The 26,489-nt window shown below is 60.2% G+C and overlaps 1 protein-coding gene across 10 annotated transcripts in view; it reads right to left on the reverse strand.

Moving 5' to 3' along the window:
- ARHGEF10L (Rho guanine nucleotide exchange factor 10 like) overlaps positions 1 to 26,489 on the reverse strand; it is a 157,103-nt gene that overhangs the window by 13,910 nt on the left and 116,704 nt on the right. For all 10 annotated transcript variants that reach the window (XM_037045081.1, XM_037045075.1, XM_037045073.1 and 7 more), the window contains 4 exons: positions 21,922 to 22,008; positions 19,905 to 20,137; positions 19,009 to 19,163; positions 12,711 to 12,859 (listed from right to left, as the gene is read on the reverse strand). In XM_037045081.1, the coding sequence (XP_036900976.1) occupies positions 12,711 to 12,859; positions 19,009 to 19,163; positions 19,905 to 20,137; positions 21,922 to 22,008 (624 nt within the window). The remainder of the gene's footprint in view (positions 1 to 12,710; positions 12,860 to 19,008; positions 19,164 to 19,904; positions 20,138 to 21,921; positions 22,009 to 26,489) is intronic.

Consider the following 26,489-nt stretch of genomic DNA (forward strand, 5'->3'; position numbering starts at 1 on the left):
ACCTCTCCCCATGCCAGAAGCCTGCTCACAGGAGCCAGGTCTTGGGAGTCCTGGCTGGGCACCCTGGGCACCTGGGCAGGAGCAGTAACATGCGCACCACAGTGCCCAGGCAGACAGGGAGCTGAGCACAGGGCTGGGGGTGGAGGCAGGCGGCAGAGGCCCAGCCCTGGCTGCCTTTGGGCGCGGTGCTGACAAGCACCCAGCTTACTTTGTTTTCCAAATGGGGTGTCTGCTTGCTCAGAGGGGATCCCAGAGATGGCCAGTGGAGGCTGGCCGCCCACCCAGCTCTCCTTTCCACCCAACCAGGGCCAGTGGAAACGCTGCCCACCCGGCACCCCACCCCAAGTCAGGGCTCCCCATTTCTCTCCTCCAGATGCCTCCTCTCACCACTGGTCAGTCTTGGGGGCCCAGAAGGGGGGGGCACCTTACCCTCTAAGAGGCCTCTAACCTGCTTGTGCCTGAGAAAGGACCACGGGCCACTGGCCCAATCACGCCCTCCTCTGGGCGCTGAAAGGCCCGGTGCTTCCTGCCCCCTCGGCCCCTATGGTCCTGGCATGACTCTCTACTGGCTGCTTGCCCTGCAGCAGGAACCGCTGACACTCTGGGCCAGGGGGCTGCACACAATGACCCTCAGGCGACACCAACCTGCTGCCTGTTCTGGTGAATCAAGCTTTATTGGCACATGGCCACCTCCACGTAGAAAAGAGGCCATTCAAGTGGCCTGGGAGCTCAGCACCCTGACCGCACACCCTTGGTCTCTAAGGACAGCAGGTCTACAGAGAAATCCTAAACTCGACCAAGCAGACTTGGGGTGGGTGAGGAGACGGGCATAGCTCCCCTACAATGATGTGGGGGGTAGAGGTACACTGAGGTTGTTACTGGGGAACAGAGTTTATACAGGGAGGAAGGAATCAAGTGTAAAATGACAGAGGTCAAGTTCTGCGATCACAGCACGGACTTCCTATTTTCCCCCTGGCTCTGTCCACTGAGAAGGTCCGGAAGAAGCAGCACCCCAGCTGCGGCGGGTACCCCCAATCTTGATTTATACATGCCATCCCCACAGACCAGAACCAGCCAGGGCGCCCAGGAGAAATGGCTGACCGGGGCTGGGGCGGTAGCCACTGAGCCTAGAACTTGTCCCCACACAGCAAAGCAGGAAGTGTTCGAAGAACAACGGGCAGTGTCCAAAGGACCTGGAGTCGATACCAAGGGGTTCCTATTGGCCAAATTTGAGACAATTTGGGCATTAAGAGTAATAATGAGAGTCTGAGACTTTTTAGAAGAAGTCCTTATCAAGGACACACACACACACACACACACACACACACACACACGAGCAGAGGGATTATTCCAGATCAAAGAGAGACTAAAGAGACATGACAACCAAGTGCACCATGTGGTCTCGGTTGGGTCTTGGGTAGGGCCGGGGGGAGCTGTGAAAGGTATTTCGGGGACACCTGGGGACATGTGCACATGTACAGTACACTGATGTCAAGTTTCTGGGCACAATAAAGGCCACTGAAGCTATCACGTAGGACAGCCATGCTGAAGTATCTAGGCATGAAAGGTAACAATGTCTACAATGGACTTTCAAATGGTTTAACCCCCCCCAAAAAAGGGGTGTGTATATTTGTATAATATTGGGGGGGGCAGAGGATTTATGGCAAAATGTTAACAGATGGTTTACCAGGTGAAGAAACATGGGTGTTCGCTGTACTGTTCTATCAGCGCTCCTACAGTTTTAAATGCTTTAAAATGAAAAGTTGGGGGGAGAAAAGCTGGTGGCTGGAGAGGAGGGCCTGGGTCTCCTCTCACCTGTCACTGGTGCTCGGAGGCTCCAGGACGGGGTGGCGCCCCGGGAGGGCTCCGTGCACACTGTCTGCGCCCTGGGAGGGCTCCTTGCATGCCAGCTGCATCAGGAGCTGGTGGAGGGAGCCGGGAAGCACCAGGGGCCCTGCACCCGTCACCATGCCCTGTGCCTCCGCCCCTCCCTGCAGCCTCGCAGCATCCGTCCACATGGAGGACTTCGGATGAGCGGGGCTGCCCCAAATGGTGCTGACACAGCCCAACCTGCAGTTGTACAATATTTATGTGCCTCCAGGTGATGCTTCTGTGCTTGGCTTCTATAAATTCCCAGGTGAGCAGCTCAGAATTCAAAGTCATTAAGGCTAAGATGACACCAAGGAGCCAGGAAGGCGCCCTGGGCCTTCGGGGGGGCCAGGAGCTGCCAAGGCGAAGGCAGAGGGCTGGCAGCTACTGCCTGCTGGGCACCCACCGTGTGCCAAGGGTTCCCAGGCCGCAGTATCCATCCTCACCGAGACCCTCCTGAAAGGGTAGGAAGATGCCCAGGTAGGAGAGCCGAGATCCACTGGGCGGGGCGGAGCTCCGTGTGGGCCTGACCTGCCGACCCCGCGAGCCCCATGCCTTCCCCACACTCTCAGACCAAGCGCCCTGGCGGGTGTGTGGTATGAAGGGCTTTCACCCCCGACTCCTTGCTCAGCCACACACCCAGCCAGCCCCGGGGTACCACCGTGGGCCAGAGGTCAGCCACGGAGCACTCACCAGCACCCCAACAACTCCATCCCAACTCCACACCCCAGCTCCTCCATTCCATCCTCTTCCAAGGGGTAGGACTCCGAAGCTTCCAGAAACCAAGGGGGTGGGGTCCCTCGGTCAGCCCGGGGATGGTCTGGGGATCGAGGCCCAGGGGTCACGCTCCAGCTGCCACCCTGGGCGGACACAGTTCATCTTTAAAGACGATTAGCACGACAACTCCCTGCCCTTCCTTCATCTGTTGTATTTCCCATCGATGCTCCGCAGCTGAGGGAGCGAAGGGGGAGACGGAACGGCACGTGTCCACAAAGCCACGGTGCTTAGCAAATGGGGGAAGCCACAGCCCTGGCTTGGGGTACCCAGGGAGGCCCCAGGTGTAGGACTGGGCAGCCGTCGCCCCATCCTGGGCAAACAGGGACAGTCGGTCATGCTACTGGGCGACCACACCCAATCTCTGGGCCACGTGCAAACACCTTCCCGTGGGTTCCGTCCGATGCCTAAAAACTCTGCCTCCGAATCTGACCTGGTCACGGCCCAGAGACAGTGTCCCCAGGGCAGCTCTGTCCTTCCTGGCACAGTTCTGACAGAGGCATCCTCCCCTACCTCTTGCTAGTAGCTGGTGAACATCTCTGGTCTCAGTTTATTCATCTGTAAAGTAGGGGTAAGGTCATTCCTGACTGACAAGAGACGTCATCGGACCCTGGGCTCTCCTAGCTTAGGGTCACAACGGAAACCTAGAAGGGACGAAGGAAACAGACATCCTCATCAGCTTTGAGACTGAAAGCCAGCCCTGGCTGTGGTGGCTCAGTTGGCTGGAGTGTCATCCTGTACACCAAAAGGTCGGGGGTTCGATCCCCAGTCGGGGTACACAGAAGGCAACCAACAGCTGCTTCTCTCGATGTTTGTCTCTCTCCCCTCCTCTCTAAAAGCAATGAAGAAATGTCCCCGGGTAAGGAATTTTTAAGCAAGGCTGAGAGCCTATCCTAAACTTTTAACAACCCCTTTTGGAATTGATTGGGCAAACTTTGGCATCTTTGGTGCATTTTTCTAGAAAGATGGCCAGCCAGCCACCCAAAAGTTAAACTTTCCTGCGTTCAACCTTCACTTGTCACAAACATGTAAGAAGGCAGGCACAGAGGTTGGGGTTGAGCCCTTGCCACCCCACCCTCAGCCCAGACCAAGTCACAGGAATGTGACTTGGCAGGGGGACTGTCCCCCTATGGCCGCACCGACACTCCACCTTTACAAGCAAAACAACCCAAAATCCTCCATCACGTCTGGCTATTCCGGAGGAAGTGGGAAAGGAAGGCATCTCAGAATATGGGCTCATTAGGACTCTTTAATTTCCTTCTGTTTTCTTCAATTATGCGAGTCAGCATAGCGGTCCCTCTCCATGGACACCCGAGGAGGGAGGCTGGGCTGGCTGCCACCAGGGCCACCAAGAACCTACCCGGTTTGGCCCCAGCAGGTGCTCCAGCCTTTCCCCGTACAAGCAGGTGGCGGGGCTGAGCCAGGGGTATGCCTGGTGCCCACCCTGGCCCAGCCACTGTGGGGACCCTGTGAAGCCCAAGCAGCAGAGATCAGGGACAGGCGTCTCCAGCACCTGTGCAAGTCACATAGGGTGACAGTCACATAGACCAGCTCACCTCACAGCGTCCTGCAACCCCCACGAGGCAGTTGGACCCCTGAGTTTCTACCAGACAAGGGAGTGAGGCTCAGAGCCAGAGTGGACTGTCCTGGGCATAGCAGACTGAGCTCAGTGTGCCTGGCTCACCATTTGCACGTCACTCACGGCAGCCTGGGATTATCTTGTCATTTGTGTCCTGCTTGGGAGAAACAGTGAGGCCACAGGCCCAGAGCTAGACTATCAGGGTTCAAGTCACAGGTCTTCTACTACTTCCTGCCTCAGTTTCCTTAACTTTAAAATGGGGGTAATGAGATCGCTACCACAGAGGGCAGTTGTAAAGACCACGTGAGCTGCTACTTGCCAAGAGCTCGGCACAGCCTGAGATGAGTGAGTCTCAATAAGAGTTAACTCACCGGGGGTGTGGTAGGCCCTGCCGTGTGGACAGGGACCCTGGCTGAAGCCCAGTGCCCAGGACAGGGACGGAAGTGCTGGTCAGTGCCCACCCCTGAGCCGGAGGCTGGAAGAGCCAGGGCAGAGGCAGCCTGGACGGTTCTGAAGCAAGGTCAGGTGTGACGGGAGCTTTGCTCTGGACAGATCCCCAGCAGCCAGGCCTCCGAACGTGATGCCAGGTGCCCACCTATGGCTGCTCTGCACTCTGTTTGCTTCCCAGCTCCAAGGAGCAGACCGAGTGGCACTTGTAGACCCTGCCCAGCCCTTTGCCTCTGGTCACCAGAGCACAGTGTCTGTGCAAATCAGGTGGGGAGCTGGGGTAGCAGGGATCCCCGGGCAGCTCGGAGCTCAGGCAGAAGGGCAGGGCTGGTACAGGAAGGAGGCAGTGGGGAGGGCCACAAGAAGGAGAAGAAAAGCAAAAGAGAAGCCAGCTCAGCACCTGCACTCACACCAGAGGAAAACGCCAGGGGACACGAGACACCGTCCCGGCTCACAGGCGACACAATCCGGTGGGAGGTTCAGGCGCTCCCACACCTACCAGACACGGGGGACCATGGGCCTCGGGCCGGGGCGCAGGGGTCAGAAATGCTCTGCGATCCTGGCTCCACCACCCACTGGGCATCCCCGGGGCCCTGACCGAGGCCTGCAGTCACTCACTCTCTGCACCACGGGCGTCACGCTTCATCCTGGGGCGAGCTCTGCAGTGACCCTGCCTTACACGGTGCAGACACGGAGGCAAGCAGAGGCGGAGGAGCTACATGGGGGGATGGACGGACAGACCCTGAGAGCCAGGGACGCTGGGGCCGCCCCCCACTCACTTCCTCCCATCTGCCTGCCCCCTACTGCCTCCGACAGCTTCACAGAACTTGCTCCTGAGCCAACAGCTTCAAACCACTTTTTCCCGACCACAACATCCTTTCATCCTCGTAAATCTTCCGGGACTGGGGAGTAGGGACCTACTCATATTGGATATGAGAAAGATCTGCGCTCTCCCAGAGGAGGAGAGAAGGGGCCTGGGGCCCTGCGCTTAGCCACCCCCAGCCCCACAAGATGAGAGGTGCCCTGAGAAACCTCCTCGCAATCCTGGACTCTGGAGCGAAGTCGGCAACCATGGTCCTGAGTCCCCCAGGGCTCGCCCAGGATCCCCAAATCCACCCACACCCCGTCCTTCACAGGCCTCCTGAAAAGAAGGTCTTCTGAACATCTAACCTCAATTCTTCATGCTGCTGTTAAACGCTCACCCTCCTGGAACTTGTTACTGTCAGAGCCTCCAGGGAAGTCTCCAAGACCTTCAGAAAAATCGATTTCTCAAGTTTCACCTGCCTACTTGTAATTTGAAAAAAGAAAAAGAACAGGATGACAGCAATAACGATGAGATACACACACACAAAATTAAGGCAAAACTGCTGAACTGATATGACTCTGTGGAGTAATGTGACCTCAATTTGCAAGCTCGGATGGCCTGCAAAGCAGGGCCTAGCCTGGCAGCTCCCCCAGCCCCCACCCTCCCTACCCCACACACACACCAAGGACCTGGTGGATCTTTCCACCCTCACGTCAATTTGCATACCATTACCCAAGAAGCCCTGCGCCTGGATTTCGCTTTTGCAAATTCCCACCCGTTTTGTGTCATAAATAAGATAGGAGACAGAAAACTAATACAGCCCAGTGATGCATTATTCATGTTGCATCACACTGTTATGATAGATTTACAACAGCTAATACATGCAAACTACGTTTGGGCACTAAACGTGAAAATTAAGGGTGGGGAAGGGCCATCGGTGCCCAGGATCCCAGAGAAGTTTCTCATCTGATGCTCTTAGTGACAAAAGGCATCGGTGCTGGTGGCGCTGGTGGCATGTCGGGAGCCCATGGGAGGCGTGTTCCGCGAGCTCGGAAACTGGTTAAAAGCAAGCCTTCAGGCCACTGCTCTGCCTGCATCTCCCTCCCACGCATATCAGACCCACCACAGGCAGAGCCTGTTTCCCTACCGTAAAAGCCCTGTGGCCTACACAGCCCCTCACTGAGCACCTACTAGGCGTCAGCCTCGTCTCAGCGCCAGGATGCGGTGGAGCGATGGGAGCTGACCAGGCGTGCCCTGCCCTACAGAGTGTCAGTCCGGTTAACTCAATGATCGTCCCCAAAATGTCAAACTGCAGCTGTGACCAGTGCTGTGAAGGAGACCGGCCGGTGCCGCAGCAGCAGGTCACAGGGGTGTGACCAAGGCGTGTGGAGGAGCAGTGGTGCCCTGGACGGGCTTCTCCCAGGGTGGGGGAGTGGGGTCCTCTGGGAGAAGACCGCTCTGTTCCCCAGAGGGCCCTGGCAACAGCCCCGCTGGCAGGAGCCAGGCCTGGAACCCGAACACAGGCACCAGGCAGGGCCGGGAGCCCTGACGCCCCACCCACCTGCTCCCGCCAACCCCCCTGCGCCGTGGTAGTACCTGCCCTGGCCCAGGACCCACCCCTGCTGGGCACGAGGCCCTCTGGCCAGCCCTTCCCCAAATTCCTCCTGGCCTTCTCCGGGGGTGGCCTCCCCGTCTTGCTTCCTCGAAGGCACAACTCCTCCCGGGACACTTCTCCAACTGGCACAGCCGCCCTGAGCCTCTGCCTGCCCAGATTTCCAGCCTTCCACCCAGAAAGAATGGGCACGGCGTCTCGGTGCACTCCCCCAGCCCACCAGGGCCCTGCCTAGGGAGAGAGGAAGGGGAACCCCCCCACCCCCCACCTTCCCCCTAACACTGGCTGAGGGTAGGTGCCGGGCCGCGCCCAGAACACACCAATGAACGAGACAGGCCAGGTCCTGTTTGCCTCTGCTTATTTACAGCCCGGCAGGCACCAATGGACCACGGTCAAGGAGGCAAATTTCAGACCCTGGTCAATACTTCAACAATAACAGCAGGAAATGTGTCAAGGCTGTGTCTGGGGGCAAAAGAGGAAGCAGCCGAGACCTGTGTAAGGAGAGGGGGCCGCCCAGGGGAAGCTGTGGGAGGGAATGGGGTTCCAGGCTGGGCACCAGCAGAGGCAAAGGCATGGCAGGGAAGCCGAGGCCACGGGCTACAAGCGAAAGGCCTGCCTTCCAGCCCACATCCCCATCTGTGAAATGGGCCCAGCTGATGTCCCTGCAGCCTCAGAGGCTCCAATCACATAGAGTACACTCACGGCCCCGCCCTGTCTGCACGCCCCCATCCCTGTTGCCGCAGCCACCCTCCCGGGAGCAGGGAGCAAGCCCTCCCTGTCTGCACGCCCCCATCCCTGTTGCCGCAGCCACCCTCCCGGGAGCAGGGAGCAAGCCCTCCCCAGCACCCAGACCGCCCCTGCCCGGAAGAGCACACCCCACACACCAAGGGCCTCTTCGAAGCCTGGCCTCCGGTAAGTTTTGTTTTTTTTTTNCATCCCCATCTGTGAAATGGGCCCAGCTGATGTCCCTGCAGCCTCAGAGGCTCCAATCACATAGAGTACACTCACGGCCCCGCCCTGTCTGCACGCCCCCATCCCTGTTGCCGCAGCCACCCTCCCGGGAGCAGGGAGCAAGCCCTCCCAGCACCCAGACCGCCCCTGCCCGGAAGACACCCCACACACCAAGGGCCTCCTCGAAGCCTGGCCTCCGGTAAGTTTTGTGTTTTTTTTAAATGAAGATGCAACAATCATCCCACAGCCGGTTTTCCCCTCCAGCGGCCAGTTAAAATGAACTCCAGACGACTGGATTAGACTTTGAAGGTGGCCGCGGATCTCGATAATGAACCCGGAGGATGCGGTATTGACACAGGCCCCTGCGAGCCAGATGATTATTCAACAGCCTGCTGCTGCTTCCTCTGGGGTCAGGGAGCTGAACTACCAGTGGGTGGGCAAGCGTCAAACCCGGAGACGGACCGTGGGCGCTGCGCCTCGGAAGGCAGGCTCACCAAGGTCAGGGGCAGCCAGCAGCAGCCACGTGGGCCTCATGGAGACAGCCTAGCGTGAGCCCACCCCAGAGGGCCCTCCCTGGGGAGCCCCCACACACATTGGGTTGTCTCTGGCCTGGGCTTGGCCTGTGGGGCCTTCTCTGCCCAGAGCACCCTCCCCGCCTCCTCTCTTCCCTCACCCCTCAGTGCCCAGCCTCCTCGGGGGTCCCCCTCCTCCAGCTGGGTCTGGCACCCCTTGTACCTCCCCTGGGCTCCCACTGAGCCTCCTCATTCTGGCCGGCACTGACCATGCCACTAAGCTCAGGTGTCCCCTGGGTCTATCCCCCAGCACCCGACACGAGGGCCTGGAAGGCAGGACACCACCTGTCCGTCTTCCGCGGCCAGCGCCCCTGCCATGTGAGCTGCGTGAGCTGGACAGGCAGTGGCAGAGAAATGTGAACGGGGCGCAATCCTAGGACCGGACGACGTGTTGCTGGAAAAAGCAAGTGTGTAAAGCAACGACAGTTCCCAAGACTAAACACTTGGTGGCACAGAAACTGCAGGGGACAATGCGGCCCAAAGGGGACTGAGCCTCCAGCCTACCAGGGCGACCAGCACAAAGGTTAAGAGCAGACTCAGGTGTGGAATGCCCATGCCCAGATCCCAACCTCTGCCTCCCTTCCCGCTGTGTGACCTTGCACAAGTCACTTAACCTCTCTGTGCCTCTGTTCCCTCATCTGTAAAGTGAGAATAACAACGCTCACCTCAGAGAGTGGTTTGAGGATAAGTAAGTTAACTCATGCAAAGTACTAAAACCCATACCGGGTCCACATGAGTACTCAGTACTATAGGCTACTCCTGCTTCCTGGGGGAGAGAGCTCCTTGGAGTTAACACAATCCTCAGATCAACTCCCTGGGTCTTCAGATTTGGGCCAGAGACACAGGAGCCAGCAATACACTCCTCCAGGCTTGGAGCCCTGGGCAGCTGTATCTCACAGCCCCAGAGGGCAGTTTCTGGAGCCTGGGGGAGGGTTGGGGTGACGCCCTCCCTCGGAAGAGAGGCATTCTGCGGCAAAGGTCTCGCAAGGACCCCGCCCTGCAGGTGCCGAGCCCCAAGCACACCTGCGTCGGAGGCCCCCCGCGGCCCAGACAGCAGTCCCAGCTCCGGCCCCCTCCCGGGTGGCTGGCTGGCTGTGAGGCACCGAGAGGAGACAGATGTGGGGCGGGTGGCTGTGCAGACCGGGAGGTCATTAGCAGCAGCCAGACCGCGCCGTTTCCCGGCCGGGGCACTGGGGTGGGAGGCTTCCTCTCTATCCCCGGCAGCACGGAGCGTGGCTTCATTAAACATGCATGGCAATCACCTTGTTACTGTGCCCGGGGATCGTGAGTGCGGAAGGCAAGCTGCCCACACAAACCTTCCAATTTCCCTGGCTGCAGGCCCGGTGCCCGCTCCCTCTGGCCCCGCTTCGAAGCCCCCCTCACCGCCCTTTCCTGCATCCGTCCCCCCACACCCAGCAATTTCCCACACCTTCCATGGTGTGCGAAGCAGGTAAAAGGCCGTGTGGAAACCCTCTGTAAGTAAGAGTGCTCCGTCCAGAGCTAATCTTAAAGCATCGCAGCCCCAAGCTGGAGCCCGGTGGCCACTCGGCCCTGGGACAGTGGGGCCAGAGCTGAGATGCGGGGCCTGGACCTGACTGCCCTGTGGCTGGCCAGGGGCAGAAGGGGGTGAGAGGTGGGCGGGGCCCCGCCCTGCCCAGGCCCCGGTGCTTCCCACTGTCCGTCTCCAGGTCCTAGGGCAGCTGTGGGCAGGCGGAAGCAGCCCTGCGGGTGGGGGGAGAGGAGGGCAGGCCCACGAGGCAATATAGACACATTCCCACCCACAGGGACTCTAAGGAAGCAGCTCAATTTTCCAAATAATCTACAGGCCTCAGCGATGAGGATTTAAGTGAGATAAATAATTACACTGCTAAGTGGTGTTTTTGGGGCACCCACTTTGTGTCAGGCACCGTGTGGGACAGTCCTTTGGCATACACATTCTCCTTCACTCCTCTGGGTAGCTTTACACGACTATCCCATTTCACAGACGAGGTAACCGAGACCCCAGAGGCTCGATGCTTTGTCTGGGGGTTAAGAGCTTGGCAGGGGCAGAGCCCGGTCCCATCTGAAGCAGCTGCTGGCAAACCGCACACATCCGAGGACTGGGTGCCCAGGGGACCTCTCCTTGAGAGGAGGGTCTAATTCCCCAGGCGGCAGTGCTGAGAATGCCCTCTGCCCCGCCCCATCCCCACTCGGCTCCCAGCTCTCCCGTGTCCGCCCCCATCAGTCCCGGGAACCGGCTCTGTCTCCCTCATTAGACTGGAGGCCCCCCAGGGGCAGGAGTGTCTCCGCCTCCCACTGGTGGCCCCAAGACGGTGGCATGGGGACCCCTTGCCCTGCCCACCACTGGCCTAAGCCAGGCCCCAGTGCACAGCTCTGGCTGAACGGCCCTGTTCACCACCGCTCTCCTCCGGGGCCGGGTCGGGCCTATGCAGGCTGCACAGGAGAAGGCAGCAAGGACACTGGGCCTCAGTGAGGACAGCGTGAGGACGCTCAGGAAGGGCCGCAGCAGGGCAGGCCAAGGAGACACTGATGAGCCTAGTCCCTATTCCTGCCAAGGGGCTTGAGACCAGGTGAGTCCGGGACCCCAAAGACGCGGGGAGAGCCAACCTTCCTGCTCACTCTCCTCTCAGGAGGCCGAGAAGGTAAGAAGACCTCAGAGACAAAAGGTGAGGTTGGAATGGGGGGAGCACGGAAGCCCCCCATAAAGCAAACCAGGGGCTGGGAAGGGATTTGAGGGCTGCAGCTGCTCTGGGCCCCTCAGCCCCAATCTGGCTCCACCCAGGAGAAAGAGGACCAAGAAATCAGAGGACCACGGGGGCAGCCATCTCCCTGCCTGTTGGCTCCTCCCAGGACCCCTCCCAGAGGCCCCCCACCTGGCCCAGCAGTGCCTAGTCAAACTGTGGGAGGGAGGTGTGGCCCAAACAGCCCTGAGGGGTCCCAGGAGTCACTTTAGCCCCCAGACCACTTCTCCCCAAAGGACAATTAGAGCTCCAAACCCAGACCCTCTGACCCAGGCAAGGTGCTGGGCCTTGTGCCTCTCCCCGTCCCTAGCACCAGGACCGCGCTGAGCAGACACACCCCCACCATCATCTGACTCAGAGAGTGAAAGGACCCTGTCCGGGAGGAAAAGGCTCGTGTTCACAGACGGGCCCACACCGGCACCCAGGAGGTGGTGGCAGACCTGGGACCAGGTGCGGAGCCAGGTGCGCACAGAAGACCACACCCCGAGCTTCCATGGGCCTCAGGGCTCACCCGCCTCCCCCTGAGCCTCGGTTCCCCCACCCGCCAAACCAGGACTGCAGTCCCAGACCTGCCCTGATCACCCGTGGTCACTGGACAGCAGCCGGACTCCATCAGCGTTCCTGCCTGGCTGCTGAGTGGCCGATCTATGGCCATCCGAGGGATGACCCTGTGGGTGACTAATGATGGCTCTCACGAGGAAGCTCACCTGGGGCACCTGCTGTTCTGGTGGTCGGCCTATACCCAAAGCCCCACTCTGGGCCCGGTGGCAGCTCATTTCAAACTGATAATACACACAAAACAAGCGACAGCCAACATCACCACTCAGGGAGCTGCGCCCAACTCTCACTCCAGGCCCCCCAAGATGGACCCTGGGGCACAGTGAGGCAGCTTGGGTCCTGCTGCTGGTCAGTGACAGGCGGGGGCCCAGGCTGAGCCAGGATGAGCCCCTGGGGCCAGGCTCTCCACTCGGGGCCAAGGCAGGACGCAGCAGCCTCCACCTGCACACCGATTAGGAGAACCCAACCCAGCCTCAGCACGGCTGCGTCCACACTGGCCGTCCCCTCAGCACAGCTGGGTCCTGGACACCAGTGCAAGGACAGGCACCTGCACTGGCAGCAACAGACACAACTGAGGATGCACATCACAGCCCGGTGCGGTCAGGACCCTCCCCATCACAGCAGCCCCTGGGACGCAAGTGGGGGCAGAGAGCAGGGACGTCCCGGCCTCCTGACAGGCTCTGATCCCTGAGACACAGGGATCCGACGGCAGTGCCAGGCAGGAGGTAAGAAGGGTCAGCAAGGGTGTGCCCAGCCGATGGCCCCGTGGGCGGGGCTGCCAGCCACGAGGAAAGGCCAGTACCTGAGTCTGCAAGCTGGTGGCGTCCAGGACAGTGACCCGAGGCCCACAGCTGGCCCACACGGTGTCCTCCAGGCTCAGCAGGGTGCGGATGGGCCCTGGCCCCACGGTCAGGCACACAGGGGGGCTCTCCAGGTTCCAGGGAACATCTCCTGGGGAGAGAAGGAGCAAGCAGGTCAGAGTCCAGCACTCCTCAACCCCCAGCGGCCACGGCCGGCAGCAGCGGGCCCAGCCCGGTTCCCCAAGGCCCTCTGGCCGGTTTCTGTGGCCCCTCTCCCTCCTCCCAGGGGGTGTCGGCTGTTCCCATCAGCCTTCACTGATGTGCCATCCCCTGGGGGCTGTACTCCCTCGTTCTCCTCCTCTTGTTCCCCCTCCTGTTCACTCATCCCCCACACACCTGCCTTCTCCCTGGTCTGCTCGCCATTACAAAGCACTCTGTCACCTTTCTCAAGATCTCCAACCTTTCCCCTGCGGAGACATCACCGCCCCAGGTGTGGAGGGAGGAAGTCCCAAGAGGAAATCAGTCCCCAGTCCACCACCCTGAAGCTGAACAAACCAAGGGGCCCTAGCCTGTCACTGAGCAAAGCTCTCCCCCGACCCACCCTGGGAACACTCGGTTCCCCTAAGGGCAGGCCGGAAATCTCCCCTGCGGGCAGTGATCAAGGAGACTGGCTTTTCTCCTAAGTCACACAGAACCCCAGTGGCTGCCCTGTCTTGCAGGGATGCAGGTGGGAAAGGGGTGCTGAGGGGGAAGTGGGGTGCACCCCGGAGGACAGCAGCAGCAGCAGCTGGGGCTAGGAGGCAGGACGGAGCCTGCTGCAGGGGTGCCAGCGCCCGGCCAGCCCGCACTCCCTCCACGGGGCCCTGGAAGGAGCAGCCCCATCACAGAGCCTCCTCTGAGCCGGCTGCTGGGGACCCGACGGAGCACAGCTGTCTGCAGGCCAGGAGGGGCCGCCAGGGGATATAGCAGAGCCACTGCCTGGGGCGTGGCAGCACAAGCCTGTGGGGGACAGAGCAGCCCCCGCACCACGACCCCTCCGAGAGAGGGCCCTCCCTCTCTCCCTAACCCCCCAGCCCCGTAAAACAGGTTTGCCTCCTGCCCTTCCATCCTATTTTAAAATTGCAGACTCCCAGCTCACCTGAGAGCCAGGGAACAGGGACCCCCCCCCCCCCCCCCCCCCCCCCCCCCCCCCCCCCCCGCAAACACACAACTAGGTCTTTCTAGACCACACACACAAGCAGGTGGGAAGCGGACTGGGCCAGCATCCTGGCTGTGGCCTCCAGACGCCTGCATGAACTAGGACAGGGGACTTCTCTCTGGGCCTCAGTTTCCTCATCTGTAAAGTGGGTGGGACAGCGCCTCCACCTCGCCAGACGCGGTGGGACCAACGGGAACAGGCAGGGCGTCGAGCACAGGGCGGGCGCACGCACGGTAAGGAGGCTGACAACGGCCGCCACACACCGTTCCGCGTCTGCACGACGGGCACTGTTTTCACAAATTATTTCCTAACTCCCAGCCTGTGCCTTCTATTCTTACCCGTTTTACGACCGAGGAAGCGGAGACCGAGAGGGTTTCAACGGCCAGCCCAAACCCCACAGCTGGGAGGCGCCCGCTGCTCATCAGCTCGTACTGTTCGGTGTCATTTGTCACAACAGTCCACGGAAACAGGTGTTGCCTCCATTTGACTGATGTGACGATGGAGACCAGAGAGCTGAGAACTCGCCCAAAGCCGCCCCAGAAGTGACAGGCCCAGCGGACTGAAACTCAGCAGACTCTGGCCCGAGCCATCCTCCCCAACCCCTGCCACCTTCTCAGGTTCCAAACGCTTCCAAAGGGCTCTGGGGCCATCCCTGGGGGCAAGAAGTGGCGAATGACCACGAGGCAGCAAGGCCTCTGTGAAGCAGGCACACTGACCCCCACCAGAACGCCAGAACCACAAAATACAAAGCTTTGAGCGCCCCCAAGTGGCCACACATGAGTAGTGCTTGTGACCAGAAGCTGGAGCTCCGGCTTCTATGGCTAAGGTAGGGACTGTGACCTCCTCCCCAGGAAGCTGTTGGGGATACTGGGACCACACCCCAAAAACTAGTAAATGGGGCTCTGCCGCGTGGGCACAGTGGTGATGGCAACCGGAACCCCTGCAACTTCGGCCTGCACTTTCCTGGAACAGCATGGCCATGGCTGCCTCAGGTGGGGGCAAGGGGCCACACCCCCAGGGTCGCCTGTGCCCTGAGCATAGCTCCACCTGTGGGGCTTCTCCAAGAACCTCTAAGATGTCCTGACTCCAGGAGAGAAGGTTAAACTGTGGTAATACCTACATTGCTATAGTACGCACTGGGCAGTGAGCCCTGGAACAAGAGGCTGCCCTTTGCTGGGACTCAGTTTTCCCATCTGCACCCCAAGGGGACAGGACTCCAACCTCTAAGGTTCTTCCCAGCCCTCACGGGCCACAATCCTAACATTTTGAACTCAGTCACCATGAGCTCTGTGTAGGGTGAGGCCCCTGCAGCCCGCCGGGGGGTCCACCCTCCACTTCGCTCCCTGCCCTCCAGGCTTTAGCTGCACATGCACCTGTTCCACAACACACACTCTCATGCACACGCACACCCCCGCCCCCTGCGTGACAGCCCATTCGTCTGGGCCCGTCACCACTCTTGCACTGCCAGGCAAAGAGGGGGAGGCCCTGTCTCAGCAAAGGCACCTTCAAGAGGCTGGAGCCCCTCCTCCCCCCAGGAGAAAGCCCAGAGTTTCCCTCGGGGGTCCAGATCCAGCAGAAGCCCGAGGCAGAACACAGAGAAAAGTCGCAGAGATGGAGAGGGACCCAAAGGGCAGCCGTGCCAGGTCAGAAACAAGGACAGTAGCAGCTGTGTGGACGGGGGGTCACAGGCACAGGTCTATACCCCAGGCTCCACTCTGCACAATGGTGTGGCTGATCGCACCCAGCCGTCACACCCAGCCTGTGCGGTGCACTGTCTTCATCCCATTTTACAGGTAAGGAAACTGAGACTCCAAGAGATGAAGCAACAGACCCAACCTCAACCCCAGGCAGCCTGACTCCCCAGCCTGTCCCCTCAGCCATTCCATCATCTGGCTCCTCCTGCAGGGGGTGCCCCTGCCCCACATCCCCAGCAGCTAAGCGGGGACATTCCAGCACCTGCCCCCAGGCCTGGTCACGCTCCTGTGCCTCCTCTGAGACGGGGGAGACAGGAGGGATCCAAGGAGCTCTGCCTGAACACAGGACTGGGCGGGGTCAGGGGCCGCCTGGCTCCTCTCTGGGTCCTGTGTCCTGCTCAGTGCCTGGCACCTCGGGACACCGAACACTCATTTTATGAATGAGTGAATGAGTGACTACCAGGGCCACACCGCTCTCGACCTCAGTTTCCCCACCTGCCATCTGGAGGTTGCACTCTGACCCCCTCCGGCTCTGACAGTTCAGGACTCCAAGGGACCTGGTGCCTTGGATTCCTCAGTTGCTTCTGAGCTGCTGACTCCACAGATCCTCCAGGACTCAGGCAAATCCCAGGTTACTATTTCCCGTCCTGCCCTCTTGCAATGAGCCAAACCGTGGGCCAGGAACGCCAGTTTCATCCGGTCTTGGTCTCAGCCAATCCAAGGCAGGATGGTAACCTCCCATCTTACACCAGCTCCAAGCCCAGAATTCAGGTCTGGGTCATTCACAATCCCCAGGCCCTCCAGCCACCAGGGGGCACCAGAGGTGAGTTCTGCAGGCACGGAGCTCCTTGCTCCGCTATGGGGCTGGGATGGAGCAGGGGTATCTGAGGGGTATCCACGGCCTTGGAGAGTCTGGCAGAAGTTCCACAACTCAGTCATGGGCACAGCTGATGACCCCAGTCCCAGCCACACGTAGCCCAGGGAAAAGGCGATGGAGAGGACCCCCAACCCAATGCATCATGTCCTCAGAGCCTCCCTCCCACCCCGGCCACGTCTGCAGAGCACCACAGGACGGGGCAGCACCCGGCAAGCCCTCCCCCAGAGGTTTCTCTGGCCAGAGCCAACCAGAGGCACAGGGGTTAACTCAGGAGGAGAGGGACCCAGGCTCTCCTGCCCAGCTGTCCGTGGCTGCAGCAGCCTCCTAGCCAGTCTCCCTGCTTCCACTCCTGCCCACTGGCCAGAGGACACACAATGCTCAGCCACTTCCACCACCACCCTCTACTCCCCATCGACTGAGACAAGCCCAAGGCCCCCAGGACACAGCGTCTGCTCCCAGACCTTCCCTCTTGCCACCTGGTCCTCTGGCTGCTGTCTGGCAAGACGGCCTCCCCCCTGGCTTCCGCCACCAGACCAGCCTCTCCTGCCTCAAGCCTTTGCGCACGCTGATCTCTCCACCCAGAGCACCATTCCCTCTACTCCTCACGTGCCCAGCCCCTTCTCCTTCAGGACTTAGGTCTGGGTCCTGCTCCCTACAGAGCCCTTTGCTGACCAGCCCACCTCATGTCCAGGAGGGTCGGGCTCTCATCTGATACCCTGCTCCTCCCTTAGGGCCCCAGCATGAGACATAACCATAAGCACCCGGCTCGCTCACTTGACCAATTCTGTCTCCCTCTATAAACTCTGTGAGGGTGGGGTCACATCTGTTTCACTGGCCACCATATCCACAGTGCATAGTAGGTGCTCAGTAAACAGCTGGTGGACAAATGTTGGCCAGGTGGGAAAGGCACCTCAACCTTCCCCTCCAGGCCAGACGGCTGCTAGCTCTGCTCGGAGAAGCCAAGGCCCCCTTGCGCCTGAGAGGGGCCTAGTCCTGAACTAGGCCAGGGTCGGGTCTCTGCTCACCCCTGAGACCGGGGAGCCCCTTCCCACCTGGAAAATGAGGGTGCGGAATTCAATGGTGCTCGATGGCCCTTCTTATTCTGACCAACTGCCAGGCCCAACCCCAGACTGAAAGCCAGTGATTAGATCCAAACCCCCCTGTGGGCTGAAATGTGTCCCCTAAAAATTCGTGTGCTGAAGTTCTAACCCCCGGTACCTCCGCATGTGACCTCACTGGGAGACGGAGTCGTGGCAGATATAACTAGTTAAGAGGAGGTGGCACTAGAGCAGCGTGGGCCCCTAATCCAGTGTCACAGGTGTTGTCACAAAACAGCAGCCCCACAAACATACACTCCCCTCCCCTCCTCCCAACCTGTGCACCCAAAATGATGAGTCAGGAACCAGGAGGCAAAGGGCCAAAGGCAGCCCCTTCCGAGGAGCAGCGGGGCCAGGGTGGGCCGCGGTGTGGCTCACAGTATTCTCCGCAGTGGGGGCCCCAGGGTGGAGGCCCCCCTAGAAGCCCTCGGCTAATCTCCGAAGATCCCAGCTGATGGTTGCATTCACACGCACGCTCTGACAGTGAGAGCGTTTTCCCTCCCTCTTCCCCCTTTAATTAAAAACTATAAATGCCTTATCAAAAGCTAATTAAAAATACCAACACAGTGCCAAGTGGCGAAAAAATAGCTCAGTACGAATATCCGTTTATAACCCTGCAACAGGCTGTGATGACGCAGCAATTAGAGGCTCGTGGGAGGGAGAGGAAGGAAGGGAGCACCTGGTGGCCACAGCGCTTCAGCCCCACCAGCCCTCTCCCGGGGGGCACCAGGGCACCAGGACAGCTGCCCCCTCCGCCCAGCCCTCATCATCCTCCAGGGACAAGGGACCACAGCATCTGGGAGGTTGTGGACAAGCCTCATCTCCCCGCCTTGTCTCGGTGTCGGGTCTGTAGAGAGGAGGCAATTCTCAAGGGCTGCGGTGACAATTAAGATAATGCGCGGACATTAAGCCTTTTGCCGGGTTTCTAGAACACAGCAGCTCGACCGCAGTTTGCCCTGCAGACGTCACCATCTGGGCCCTTGATGGCCGATAACACAACAGAGACCGAGACCAAGACACTGGGCTCCACTGGGCACTCACTGTGCCAGGCCCCGTGCGTTGCCCTCACTGGGCTGTTTAGCCTTGGCAGGTTCCACCGTTATTCCCGTTTTAGAGACAAAGAGACAGGGTATGAGGAGGAGAAGCCGCTCACCGACGGTGACAGCTGCCACCAAGGCAGAGCCCGGACAGGAAGCCAGGCCTGTCTGAGCCCAGAATCCGCGGCTCTCATCCTGCCAACGGGCTGAGCTGCCTGTGCAGTCGTGAGCACCCCATTCCTGCAGGGACCCCAATGGGGACCAGGGACCTCCAACCCCCAGCTCTGAGCTGCCTCCTCGGCCTGCCTCCCACAGCCGCTCTGGTACAGAATCTGGTTCCCGGTCAGGGCCCGGGGCCACCCCCACCCCCACTGCCACCCCAGCCCCACATCCTCACCACCGGTCCGGGGGTAGGCGGCGAGGGTCCCATCCTGCAGGCCGGCCAACAGGTGGAAGGGGCTGTACCGCAGACAGAGCACGGGCTGCAGGCCGGGGCTCCTGCAGGTTGCCAGGCACTGGGTGCCCGTGTCCACGCTGCTGTAGACCAGGATACTGTAGAGAGAGGCCCACGTGGCTCACTTAGCCCCAACTCGCCCTCCAGAGAGAAGGGTTGGGGGCTCCCTCCTGCTCAGCCAGGCCCCCTGCAGTGTGACCAGGCCTCTGCTCCGCCTTTGGGAGGCTCAGACTTCCCCTCAGAAGGGCTTGTGAGGGAATGGCACCTCCCTGGACTCTGTCTCGTGGAGGACTCGGTGGGGGGTGGGGGGGAGCCCCCAGAAGCAGCACAATGAAGGTGCTGACCCAAGTGCGAATCCAGCCAAGCTGCCTGGTCTGCTGAACCTGAGTCCTCTCCAAAACCTGGGGCGAAGGCGCCCACCTCACAGCCATAGGGAGGAATGAGGCCGGCAGAAAAGGCCATGCGCTGTATGATTCCGTGTCTATGAAACGTGTGCACACACGAGTCCACGGGGGCAGGAAGCACAGGAGTGGTTCCCAGGCGTGAGGGCCACAGGAGATCGGGATGACTGCTCAGTGAGGACAGGGGCTCGCCGATGCCAGCCCGCCCCCACGGTAGCTGCCCCACTGCCCGGGAAGCAGCCCCCAAGGGGTCTCAGTGAAGTGCCACAGATTCCTGACACTCTGGCTCCCGCGCTGGGCAACCCTGGTCCCCATCTTCCTTCTCAGAACCAGGAGTGGAAAACACGGGTGGGCAACAAGCTGACCAAAGGAGCCCCGACCCTGCCCGCCCAGGCCTGCCGCTGGCTGCTCTCACGCTCACCCCCACCGGCCCCTCACCTGCCGTCCTGGAGCCCCAGGCAGATGGTCGGGTGTGCCGCAGCCGAGGGGTCAGCGGCTGTGTGGCCCTCATCTCCGTCTCTGTCTCCGCTCTCCCCCTCCTCCGGCTCTGGAATGTACTCCATGCAGAGCACGGGGGCCGCCAGTGGGAAGGACTTGACCGTGCGGGGCGAGGGCCGGTTCAAGGAGAAGATCTCCACCTGGCCTCCAGCGCCCTCCTGCCCGCCCCCGACCTGGGGCGGAGACCCACAGACACCGTCAGGGGGAGACCGTGGAGCAGAGGCCGAGCTCTACTCTCACCCCGCCCCCCAGCGACCTGTCCCAAACTCCTGCTTGCCGCTGATAACTAACAGGAGCAGCCCCCTCCTGCCCACATGCATCCTGCTGTCACTGAAGGTCACTTGTCTCAGTGTCCATGGCAGCAAGTTGGATTCAGGGCCCACAGGGAACCAGGTAAGGAGCTAAGGTGGACTAAATACCAATCAGCTTCCTATGTCCTTGTCTTTAGGGTAAATTCCAATCAACAAATAGTGAACATGCACTCTGCCCTTTTGCAATGTCCTTCTCTGCCTGCTCACTGTTTGACTTCAGTGTCTGGCACAGGGCAGGTACTTAATATACACTGGCTGAACGGGTGTGGGAGTGGATGAGTGGATGGATGGACGGATAGAAGGAAAGAAGGACAAAAGGAAGGCTATATGGACAGGTGGATAAATGGATGAACAAATGAGTAGATGGATAAACGTATGGATGGATAGACAAATGAAGTAAGAAAGGAAAGAAGAAGGCTATATGGATGGATGGATGACTAGATGGACAAATGGATGAGTGAATGGATGCATGGATGGATGGATGGTGGATGGGTGGTGGATGGATGGATGGATGGATGGATGGGTGGTGGATGGATGGATGGGTGGATGGATGCATGGATGGATGGGTGGGTGGTGGATGGATGCATGGATGGTGGATGCATGGATGCATGGATGCATGGATGGATGCATGGATGGATGGATGGGTGGGTGGTGGATGGATGGATGGATGGACGGGTGGTGGATGGGTGGTGGATGGATGGATGGATGGATGGGTGGTGGATAGGTGGTGGATGGATGGATGGACGGGTGGTGGATAGGTGGTGGATGGATGGACGGGTGGTGGATGGGTGGTGGATGGATGGATGCATGGATGCATGGATGGATGCATGGATGGATGCATGGATGGATGGATGGGTGGGTGGTGGATGGGTGGATGGATGGATGGATGGATGGGTGGATGGATGGATGGATGGGTGGATGGATGGTGGATGGATGGATGCATGGATGAATGCATGGATGCATGGATGGATGGGTGGTGGATGGGTGGATGGATGGTGGATGGATGGATGGATGGATGGGTGGGTGGTGGATGGATGGATGGATGGACGGGTGGTGGATGGGTGGTGGATGGATGGATGGATGGATGGGTGGTGGATGGGTGGTGGATGGATGGATGGGTGGGTGGGTGGCTATACCACGTGCTAGACATTGGAGAAACAGTGAAGAACAAATCACCCTCAGGAGGGACATTCGGGTTGGACTCTGAAGGGTAAGCCTGAGTGCTCCTGCCGAGTGCCTGGAGACAGGAATAAGCAGGGGGAGTTAGAGGATGGCCAGAGGGGTGGTGGAGCTTTGCCAGGAAGCCTGAGGGCAGCAAGGTGGGCTGGGGTCTCCGAGAGACGGCAATGACGAGCCCTGACCTCCGACCCCGGGGTGGAGGCCCCATCCTATGGCCATTTGCAAGAGTCATGCTCACTTATTTGTCCCCCAGTTACCCAGGGACTTATTTGTCCCCAGTAAGGCTGCAGCTGCCAACTCCAAGCACAGAGCCTGGGGCAGGTGTCCCCAGAAAGACCTTGCTGGGTAAAGTGTGCAGAACAGGGGCCAGCATGCAGGTGGTTCTCTCCATCAACTCCCTGCCAGGTGCCATTTTCCCCACTCCTGTCCTGAGGCTAAGCTCCTGGCTGGGGACAGGGCTTACTCACCCAGAGGTAGCCCTGTGGAAGGGAGGTGCTGACCGCCGAGAAGCCCAGCAGGGGACAGCTGACAGGACTGTGGACCAGCGCCCCAAGCTGTGGAGACAGAAAAGACACAGGCAGCATTCTGTGTTGGGGTGCCCGAGAGGCCAAGGTCTGGCTCCACTACCTACAGGGGTCGGGGGTCGCTACACCCACAGGTTCCTGGGCCCCATTCAGGCCCCAAATGAGAACCCCTGAGCAAGGGCCAGGAAAGTGACAGGTTTCACAGGACCTCTGGGAAGCTTCTCTGCACTCGCATTGGACCATCGCTCGCCCAGAACCTTCTGGCTAAGAGGGGCCTGGATGACACTCTGGGACCCCCAGGGATCTTTCAAACTGACTGGCTTCCCGTTAAAATAGGCTGAGAACCACTAACACCCACCCCACCCTCCTTTATTTCACAGGTGGGGAAAATGGGGTCCACAGATGACATACCTGTGGCCCTGAGGCCACTGGGAAGGCGAGTGACAGGGCCTGGCCCATGCTCACCTCCCTCCCCAGCCTTCGGGCAGGCCTCCCAAGAGGCACAGTGGGTGGAGGGATCCCAGAGCCACTAAGCAGACAAGCCACCAAGCCACCAGGACAGAGAGCTGAGTGGTTAGTGCAGCCTGCCGACAGGGGTCGGGGGCTCTGTTTGTAGTGAGTGTCACCAAGAGCCACCGGCTGCTGGCTTTTCTGCAACTGCTTCCCCAAAACCCATGCCAGGCAGCTCCAGGGTGTTTCCTGAGCTCGACCCTGCCCATCTGTCTCTGACCAGGCCAGCAAAGGAAAGAGGTGGCCTGGCCCTCACAGGCTTTGCTGGAAACCCTGGGCAGATGGCCAGGGATGGAGGGAGACAGAGGGCTGACTGCTCAGAGGGGCCCGCTGAGGAATGAGGCCACCACCAGACCCTTTGCTGAGCAGGTGCTGCCCTCTGCTGGTGCCACAGGCCCAGGCCAGCCCTAGCCCTGCTGGGATATTGGAACAAAATTTCTAACAGCCAAGGGTGAGGGGGCCCGAAGAGGTCACCTCTTCCAGCCTCCAGCCCCCCATTCAGGAGTCAATGACTTTGAAGTTCAGGGCAGTGGACAAGACTAGCTCCAGGTCACATAGTAAATCAGTGGCAGAGTCAGGGCCCAATGTCTCTTCTGGTTGAATTCCGCCCAGAGGCCACGCTGGAGGCCTTTGGGTCCCTCCTCCACTCAGCTGGCTGCCAGCCTTCTGGGCACCCCAGACCCCCCTGCTCCCCATAACTCTGCCTCTTGACCACATTCAGCTGGACGCCCAGCCCTCTCTGCCAGGCTGTGCCTGTCCTCCCAGGTGGGGAGGGGGTAAATGCAGCCCTGGCTCTGACGTTCCCATAGCAACTCCAGCAGCCCTGATGCCAACAGCACTCAGGTCCAACATGATGGCTAAAACTCGAATGGCTACTGGACCCAGAGTCCCGTCCGTGCCAGGGAGAGGACTCCCTCAAATGCATGTGCCCACGAAGTAGAGAGGGCCGCAGCCTGAGGCCGGAGAAAGGAGCAGGCTCTGGAGGCAACTCAGCGGCCACCAGGTCCCCCCACCGGCGGGGGGACCCACCAAATGGCTGTCGTGGTCACGGGGACTAGAGACGGCGGGTGCACAGCACGCGGCACAGGCGGGAGGCCGGCAGCCACTCTTTCCACAGACTCTACGGGACATCCTAGCACATTACCTGCAGCGACTCTCACCCAGCACAATGACACCGTGAGGGGAGCCACCGTTACAGGTGGGCGGCCATGGCAGTGTCAGGAGACAGGGACCCCACGCGCTCACAGAGGGCGACAGGCAGGACAGAAGCCACTCAGCTAGCCTGCTCACTCCTCAGCCATCCCGGCTCCGGCCCCCTGTGGGCTTCGGCCACACGGCCCCTCAACCCCGCTCCGCCCCCATGCTCACCCTCCCATTTCCCCAGGTGCTTGCACAGTCAAGTGCCCCAGAGCAGGCAGTACCCCACCAGCTTCCCCAGGCCCCTGTCCCCAAGCAGGCCTCTTGGCTGGACCTCAGCCCCCCAGGGAGATGGGTCTGTGATAGGCCCTCCCCTTGTCTTCCAGGAGCAGGCCCCCATTGGGATGGAGCTGGGGGTCCAATGAGAACCTCCCGACACCTCAGGAGTCAGGCCACCAGAAATGCCCCAAAACAAGCACCAGTGGCTTTCCCCTCCTGGGGACCAGAATGTCCTTGCACGTCTGCGTCTTGAACTCAGGGCGGGCCAGGCAGCAGGCGCATGTGACATGGATAGTGTCGTTCAACCTCACTAGAACCCGGTCGGGGAGGCTCTGCAGCCACCTCAGTTTGCGCACTGAACACGCAGCCGTGACACCGAGGGCCGGAGCAGCGTTCCTCCTGTCGGACAGCTGGGATTTGAACCCGGGCAGGTGGCTCCCGGCAATGGTCTCCCCCCGCCCCCAACCAGGTCCCTCAAGTCAGAGGGCCTGGGCGGGGCCCAGCGCGGGCACCAGTCACCCATCCACACTGAAAAGAGAAACGCTCCTCCCCTCAGCCCCCATGTCCCTGTTCCCTTGAGGGGAAACCCAACACGCACCCTCGGCCAGCTGGCTGGTCACGAGCGCTGATTACGGTGGCACTGGGGGCGGGTTGGGGCACTGAGACTTCCGCAGGGACAGACTCGGCCTCCAGCTGCCATGAGGCCAGCCGAGGAGCCGAGTGGGAGTTCTGGGCCCCTGGGCCTGGGGCGAGGCAGTGGGCGTAGGGGGCCTGGGTGGCAGCCAGCTCACTCGCAACTTTCTGAGGAAATGAACAAGGCACCAGCACGGGGCTGATGACGGGGCATGTCCATCCGTCCATCCATCTGTCCGTCCAGGCCAGGGGGCAAGTGCAGGCACTGTGGTAGTGTCCTGGGGTCCAGCAAATGGGGACATGCACGGCCTGGTAGGTCCCTCAGGAGCTCCACGGGCGCATTACCCCCAGATTCACCTGCAGTTCCCTGGGCTCTCGTGGGTGGTTCCACAGGGCAGGGGTGGGGGTGCTTCCAGCCTGCACAGCCCCACCTCTGCAGGCAGCCCCAAGAGCTCCAAATGGAGAGCCTCTAGGGCCCTTCTCCCCCGGCTTCAAAGTGCCAGGTGGCCCCACACCTGGGTGGGGCTTTCTTCTGCCCTGGAGGCGTGGCCTGTGTGTGACTCTGCCCCTCGAGAGGTGACCTGTCAGGGTACCACCTAAGTAAGTCCTATAGTCCCAAGAAGCCCAGGGTGGAAGGGAGGTGGAGACCACTCCACACCCTACCTGGTCAGCCTTCCCCGCAGAGGCCCTAAGGCCAGGTGAGACACAGGCAGGGTGGACCCTGAACGGTCCCCAGTCCTCAGACCCCAAGGTCTGCTGGGACGGAGCTCAAAAGACACAGCAGGCCTTTCATTCTTCAATAAGTAAGGACTGAAGCCCTACGAAGGGCAGGCTTCCCCAGCCAGACAGAAATGAACAGCATCCCAGCCACCCCTGGAAATTTTAGTGGGGGGACCCACGCCACAGCACACACCAGCTAAGCCCCAGTGAGAGGCGGAAAGGAGCAGGATGCAGCAGGAGTCTAAAAGAATCTCCTTCCAGGGCAAGGGGCAAGTTCTGCCCCGAAACCCCTCTCCCAGCCTCAAGGACCGACAGCCCCACCTCTGCAGGCAGCTGGGGGACGAGAGAGCGAGTCCTGCGAAGCAGCACCTGTAGCAGGGCCCGGGACGAGAGCACCTCGTCGGGGGCTTGCCGTCACATGGTGGAGACTAAAGAACTTTAAGAACTATCCTCTGGTTGCTATGGCCACTGTTTACTGAACACTGGTTATGGGTGTCAGGCGCGGTGCTAGGGACCCGGTGCTGGGGCTCTCTCTCCCTGAGCCCCTAAATCAGGCCACGGCACCCGGACAGCATACCGCCAACGACGCCACCTTCCAGGTGCATAAGCCAAAGACCCCGGCACAGGCTTTCTTTCCTTCCCCTCAGCCCCCGTCCAATCTCTCACCTCGGGCCAGCCCTGCTCCACCACACTCCCCACCTGTGTCCCCATGTCCCCCACCCCCTGCCCCCACCAGGGCCAGGGCCAGGGTGAGGACAGGGGGCGCTCACTTCAGGCGCCAAGCCTCAGGGGGTGTCAACACACTCAGACATCAGAAAAATATTTCAATGCCATTTTTAAAAATCAAAATTAATGTAAAAAATATCCATGATGAACAAATTACCGAGAATTGAAACAAAGAACGAACCTGACCCTGTCTCTCACCCTAATCCCAGCCCTTTTATTTACAAAGAAAAGCAGACAGACCAACGCCGCTGTTTGCTGATTTGGATTTCTTTAAACATTGCATCAGAGCATCACTTATCTGGACAATTGGGAGTGTTGGCACCCGAGGGGAGGGCCTCCCTCGCCTCACCCCCGCCCCCATGGCACCGCCCCAGCCCTGCCTGGGCTCAGCAGGCCACGCACCAAGCCCTGTGTGGTCTCTCCGTCTCGGTTCACACTCACACAATGGCCAGAGGGATCAGGTGATCCTTCCAAAAATACAAACCAGACCATGCCAGTCCCCTGCT

This window comes from Sturnira hondurensis, unplaced genomic scaffold (assembly GCF_014824575.4).
Source record: "Sturnira hondurensis isolate 20B ecotype Veracruz unplaced genomic scaffold, ASM1482457v3 Scaffold0004257, whole genome shotgun sequence".
Classification (NCBI taxonomy): Eukaryota; Metazoa; Chordata; class Mammalia; order Chiroptera; family Phyllostomidae; genus Sturnira; species Sturnira hondurensis.